This window comes from Musa acuminata, chromosome BXJ3-1 (genome assembly GCF_036884655.1).
Source record: "Musa acuminata AAA Group cultivar baxijiao chromosome BXJ3-1, Cavendish_Baxijiao_AAA, whole genome shotgun sequence".
In the NCBI taxonomy this organism is placed as follows: domain Eukaryota; kingdom Viridiplantae; phylum Streptophyta; class Magnoliopsida; order Zingiberales; family Musaceae; genus Musa; species Musa acuminata.
In genome coordinates this window covers 21,239,482-21,246,415 of record NC_088349.1, presented here as the reverse complement: position 1 = coordinate 21,246,415, position 6,934 = coordinate 21,239,482, and the positions used below count along the sequence as shown (strand labels likewise).

Sequence of the window (6,934 nt, the reverse complement as noted above, 5' to 3'; positions counted from 1 at the left end):
ACAAAGGACTCATCGATGCTAGTTTTTTTATAATCAATTTACTCACTATAATAATCGCTATGACAAAGATCAGATTTTAGCTTGTCTTTACAAAAAAATTTTTAATGTTTTATGGACAACACTTTTGATTTTACATCACTTTCTTAATCTTCCCTCCATTACAACAATTTTATCAGGATTGATTGCTTCCTTAAAAAACTTGCCAAGTTAAATATTAAAATTGAACCATAATAGTTTGAGATGAATGAGTTTATCAACCTTGTGACTTTGCATTGACTGAGCTAAACTCTTAGTATAGATTATAATGCACCCTCTCCTTAATAATCTGAACACTACCATCAACAAATGGGTCAAGTCTAGCACCAATGCTCATTTTGAATTGAGAGATGCTATTAGGCTACTCATAGACCTTAAGATCTTTACCCTCCAGTGTAACTAAAACAAAGTTGCTGTCTTATAGTGACAACTCCACCTCAGCTGGTAGATCAAGGTTAACACTAAGTATGCTTTGAATGATGATATAAATTCAAAAATTCGTTCACCAAATATCCAATACTCATCATACGAAGAATTGGATTCATCTTATAAAAACTAATAACAACGAGGACTAAATTGATACCCATATATCCTTAACCTCTTTTACTGGTATCATTCATTATGAAATAAATATTCTACCCCTAACTAGCAACACAACAACTACCCTAATCTTTCTAAATTTCATTCTAGGAAGTGGAATGAGCTTTATGCCCTTTCTATCTCACTAAGATAAAAAATACCATCGATCACATGTGCTAGGGAAAAAGCTCTGGTCCAATAGTTTCACTATCAAAATTTACTCTAAGTTTTAAGAAATTCTTAAACCTAAACTCTTTCTAGAGTTTGAATCTTTTCATGCCATTATTGTGACCCCCCAACTGAGGTAAAACTTGGCTCGTTTTTATCCTTAAAAAGGTTAACGCCTCATATATCAAAGACTTTCATCCTATTACTTTATGCAATATCCTCTATAAGATCCTTACATTCATTAAAAATAAAACTATATATGATAATATTTTTATAGCCAATGAGCTTGTCCACCCTATGAATAACTCCAACAGTAAATTCTCTCTAACCTTGCTTAAGTTGGACTTAGAGAAAGCTTTTGACTTTGTTTCTTGATCTGCTATCAAGAATATCATGATAAACATGAACTTTCCTAATCAATTCATTAACTGGATTATGACCTATATTACCTTCCCCACCTTTTCATGCCCAATTAATAATAAGCAATATAATTGATTCAAAAGTTATCGAGGTGTCCGGCAAGAAATTCCTCTTCCACTTATATGTTCATCATAGCTCAATAGATCTTTCCATCCCTCGTCTCTCCTAAGGTCCTGAAAGGTAATATTACACCCTTTAACCTTAAAAAGAATCAAAATATTTCACTTAATTTTTTTCGACAATCTATTACCCACTTGACATGCTAACCCCAAATCATGCTTTCACATACAGAAATTTTTAAACAGCATCTCTACTATCATTGATCTTAGTGTTAACTATAACAAATCATGCATTTACTTCCCAAAACACTATCTAGGTTCTGCTAAACACTCCATCTGCTTTGCTTTGGGCATTCGGGAGGGGAATTGGCCATTCAAATACCTTGGCACCTATCTTTTCCTCGGAAGACTAAGGGACCAATACCAATAATCTTTAGTGAACAAAGTCACCGATAAACTTCAAGGTTGGTATAAGAATTTTCTTTCCAAGGCTGGCAAGTCCTTATCAACTTGGTTATTAACTCTCGTCGCCTATCCGTATCGTTCTAAACTCATGAGTCTTGCACAAAATCTTTTATAGAATCTTCTACTTAACTACGGACTCCCTTTGAAATGATAGTGCTAATCGTTATAGCCTATACCTCATTAGCTGGGATACACTTACCAAACTAAAAGATAATGGTGGCCTTGGGCTTAAGCAATGTGTGCAAAACGTCTCGTGCCGACTTTAAATAGGGAGAACAAGCCATGAACGACTATTTTCACTTCTAAGCATGGTGCCTTAAATTTCTAGGACCCCGACTCGCTCAAAAAGAGTCTCTAGGATAGCCCGCTCTATCTTCAACCTTATCAAATTACTCAGTACTGGCTTCCGGATCATTATTGGCCCTGCTGCCTCTATCTCCTGTTGGGAAGACCCCTAGTTAGATAATACACACCTTTCTCCAAGTGGCCAGTATTCATCAATATTGATAACATGCATCTTATTTCTAGTGTGGCAGATCTCATGCGGAATGGTTCTTGGTGTGAAACCTTGCTGCTTTCTTTGTTTCAAGGATCCTTCATCGAAAGAGTCTGAGTCATTCACCTCCCACATTAGCTCGATGATCAAGGAGGAGAATTGGTGAGTTTGGATCCATAGCCCATGTGGATGCACGTCGGTAAGTAGTGCCTATCGAAGTTTAAGAATGAGAATTCAAGTCAGAGAGGAGAATTGGTGAGGTTGGAAGGTGTCTTGGCAATTGAAAGTGACTCCTAAAATCAAAACTTTTATCTGAAAATTTTTTTGGGGGCGCCTCTCCACTTGTTGCAAGAGGAGATTACGTTCTCCGTGCAAGCGATCATTCCACCCGTGGGATTGGAGGCAACAACTTCCACACTTAATCTGCCCGTACTATCACAAGTTTTGACGATGCTACAAGGGTTCCAAAAGGCTGTAGATTTAAATCTCACTACCATTTGCGTCATCATAGTTGGTCTAGGAAACGTCAAACTTCCCATGGCTCCTTACAAATATTTTATCAGATATCGGATTTTTATTCTTCCCAACTTCAGGTTGTCAGTATGGTCCATGCGCCTCATGATGCTAACAGCAGAGCATGCCGATTTTCTAATTTTAGGAGAACGGTGGATTCTCCAATATTTGTTTTTTGGGACTGTAATGACCCCTGCATTGCTGCTTTTGTAAACCCCTTCCCCCCAACATTTTAATACAGTTTAAAAATATATATATAATTATATGATATATATAAATATTACAAATATCAACATCATAACTATATACTCATTTTTCATGTAAAAGTTGGGAACCAGAAAAATGTTTTGACGGATACCAACTGACAGTTGAGACTAAAAAATATGTTAAATGGGCGGTTAATGAAAATTCTGTACAATTTTTCTAGTAGAATTGCAGCATAAATTTTTTTTGGCAGTGCATTTTTGGCCATTGACACATGTGGTTGTTAGCTTGTGCCGTGTGGGGCGGCACTGCCCGTTCTCCGGCGTGCTCTGACGGCGAGCCCTCCACTGAGGGTGGCCGTGAGGCCGGGCGCGAACTTCGGCGGTCGGTTCCCTCCGAGCACGTCGACGTCGAAATCGCGGATGACCAACGCGACCACGCTCTTCATCTCCATCAGCGCCATCTCCTTGCCGAGGCACACGCGAAGGCCGCCCTGGAACACCGGATACTTGAACGGGCTCTCCGGCACAAACTGGCCGTGCCTGATCCACCGCTCCGGTCGGAACTCGGCGTAGTCGCTCCCCCACAACTCCTCCATCCGCCCCATGGCGTAGGCGTGGTACGTCATCCGCGTTCCCTTCCTCACGAATGTGCCGTCCGGAAGCACGTCGTCGTCGAGGCAGAACTTGGAGTCGAACTGCACCGGCGGGTACAGCCGCATGCTCTCGTACAAGGCCGCATGCAAGTAGTGCAACTCCCTCAGTTGGTCGTAGCTCGCGAGCGCTGGGGCGTTCCCAACGATGTCCTCGACCTCGTCTCGAATGGCGGAGCAGACTGCCGGGTAGCGAGAGAGTAGCATGAAGAAGCTTGTCAGGGCGGACGCGACGGTGTCGCGGCCGGCCAACACGAAGCTGATGACGATGTCGCGGAGGTACCTGTCGTTGTCGATGCATCTCATGAACCGGGACAGGAGATCTTGGTCCGACGCGAAGCCATACTTCCTTCTCTGGTGGATGACCTCCTTGACCAGGAGATCCACCAGCTCGATCGCCTCTCGGATCTGTCCCTCCGATCCCCGGTTGAAGAGCCGCTTGACCTTCCATATCGCCGGAATAGTATGTGTCGCCCTCCCCGCCAATAGCCTCGTGGCCTTGTCGAAGGCCGCCCCGAAGTCCGACATGGGCAGCGACAGCTGGAGGCAGCCGGGGTCGAGCCCGAACGAGATCTTGCATATGCTGTCGAACGCCAACTGTCGGAACACGTCCTGCAGGTCGAGCACCGCATCGTTCTTGCACGCCATGTCGAGCAGCGGCAGCAGGCGGAACCCGACCTCTTCGGCGACGATCTGCGACGCGAACACGCGGACCGCGGCGCTGCCGAGCTCAGCGCTCGCCATCTTGCGCTGGAACCGCCAGTGCTCGCCGTCCACGTTGAAGATGCCGTGGCCGAGCAGGTCGCCGAGGATGGAGGAGAAAGGTTTTCCCTTGGGGTAGTTCTCGAAGCGGGTTTTTAGCATGTGCTCCACGTTGTCGGGGTTGGCGGTGACGGTGCATCCGAGCACGTGGACAGTGATGGTCCGTGTGGGCGACTCCCGGAGGAGGTGCGCGTACCAGTCGCAGAGGTTGTCGAACTCCGCCGACCACGACGACGTCACGTAGGCCTTGCAGACGGCGCAGTTGCACCACCATGGCCGAGTCCTCAGCAGCTCCACCAAAACCGCGACGACCACCAAGGAAATGGAGAAGGAGAAGAAGAGGAGGGAGAAGTGAGACTGCAGCGCATCTACTTCCATGGCTAGCTTTGCAGAGCTCAATCAGTCGGAAGCCGGTCTTATTTTGGTGGCCGTGGCAGACATGGGGTCACGAGACGTGTTTGTTTATCTCAACTTGTGGAAAGGAAGGAAAAGGAGGGATATAATAATGGAGGGTGACGGGTGATTTTGGAGGCACGCGACAGTGGTTTGGAAGCCCGGGGTTTCGATCGTGGCGTAGATCCTTGTGGCCCGTGCGAGACTGCGTCGCGCAATAGGCGTTGTCGTGTTCCATCTTGTTGGATAAGAATCTTGCACTCGTCTGCACTGTGACGTAGCCATTAGAATAGTCGTCATGGGAATACACGTGCGCATATACATGGGTTGGTGTTGATCGATTATACATATACATATAGTTCTACATCAAATGATCTGTTCGTCTTCTTTGTGGATTTCCATGATTTGGCTTAGAGGGGGCGAATTAGTCTCAATTCCAAGGGGCACTTCGGTATCCCAATTCTAGCACAGTGAGTAGGAGTGACCCTTCGCAATATCTCGAGGCTCAGGATGAGATCGTCTTCAGCAGACAGCGATGATGAAACTAACCAATGGGGACATCATTGGATATACATCTCGGGTGATCTAATTTCTCTTTCTTAAAATATTATCTAGTGGTGATCTTAAATAAGTCAACAAATGTTGGACGGTACCAAAAAGAAAACATTCTACGTGGAATGATGTTTCATGTCAATCTAGCCAAAATAAATGTATATCAAATAAATCATTCACGGAATTTTTTCTCAACACTGTATAACTGCAGGTGTAGTTTACAAAATGCTATGTTGTTCTTCCTAATAGAAATCCATCAGCCCGCAACCGGAGAGACACTGACACGGACCTGATCTGATCTGACTCCACGTCGGCGGGGGCCTGTGGCGGTATCATCGCATCTTTCTTGATTTCCGTGACATAAAGTTGTCTCATCATTTCGTCTCTGTCGATGACTCAGCGTTCCATTTCGAGGATAAACTAATCCAAAAATGGCTACCTTTGTTCTCGATCATAATGTTCCAATGGCATGTTATTTTCTCTTTTTTTTATCTCAATTTTTCAGGATTTCATTCAATGACAGAAGCACATTATTTCAATCAATTTGGTGGTCTTTGTCGCTGCTACACTCGCGCCACTTTCATCAGCATCTCCTCCGATACTTGCAGGTTGACCATGTCTATGCCCTGCTGACACAACTCAACACCCACAGGAAGCCTCTCAAAACTGTGGGTTAGCTTTGCCGATCTTGCTCACCATCATCCATCGTATCATCAAATCTAATCAAATGATAAGATTTATGATTTTCTAATATTATATATATATATATAATTTAGTCAAATATAACACTTATTTGAAGTGAAAGATTTGATTTCACAAAATACACTACTTACTTATTTGGGATGAATCAACCTCTCAATTAAGATTTTAAGATAAAATTTATACATAACCAATAATTTTCTTTTAAGAAAAATGACTGATGCGAGAGACAAAATCACTTATTTGTTTTTTTGTTGGAAAATGAGCACTGATCTCTTTGTATAAAAAGAAAAATGTGGGTGGGTCCACGTGAGCTACTTAGTGGGGAGTTAGAGATGGATGGAAGTTGGAATGGATAGAGCAGCTTAGTGGGAGGTCGAATGAGCGGCTGATGAGTGGGGTGGAGAGGCAGCGATCATATTCTTATGAACAAGACAGATAGGGCGATTTAGAGGAAGAAAAACTTGACCAATTTGATCAGAAGGCCGCCGACATTGCTGTAGTAGAAGAAAGGAAACTGTCTGAAACCATATCAAAAAATAATAAATTAGTTTTCTGAAAGATCTGTCGGTAGATCTCTATATAAGCATGCGCAAAATTTTCAAGTAAGAAAGCTGTTGCAAAGAATCCCAATGATTGGGTATTTACGGTGCATCATAAATTACTATATATATACAATAGATTGATTGAAATGTTATCAAGATTTAGTATTATAATCACTGAGAATATACTAACTGATTATTGAAATCTTACCATTTGATTTGATTTGACACAGTCGCCCCTGACTCGAGTGGAGCATTCATGAATCTGGAGGATTGGTTTTGTGGTAGGGCCTTGTGAAGGCCATGCATGCTCCCTGTTGTTGGTATCAGATCGAATGAAATCACATGCACATCCCCTCCGTCACGAAGAATTAGAAATGGCAATGGAAGCTTG

General features: G+C 43.3%; 1 protein-coding gene across 2 annotated transcripts; it reads right to left on the bottom strand.

Moving 5' to 3' along the window:
* Positions 1-3,016: 3,016 nt before the first annotated feature.
* On the bottom strand, positions 3,017-4,809 carry LOC103975184 (cytochrome P450 94C1). Of its 2 annotated transcripts, XM_018822033.2 has the most exons (2): positions 3,876-4,809; positions 3,017-3,774 (listed from the first exon to the last, which is right to left on the bottom strand). In XM_018822033.2, exons 1-2 carry the CDS (start codon positions 4,730-4,732, stop codon positions 3,135-3,137), a joined length of 1,497 nt encoding a protein of 498 aa, XP_018677578.2. In that variant the 5' UTR covers positions 4,733-4,809; the 3' UTR covers positions 3,017-3,134. The 2 variants fall into 2 exon arrangements, with proteins under 2 accessions (XP_018677578.2, XP_009388367.2); XM_009390092.3 differs by having other exon boundaries at positions 3,017-4,807.
* Between the last annotated feature and the right edge of the window lie 2,125 nt (positions 4,810-6,934).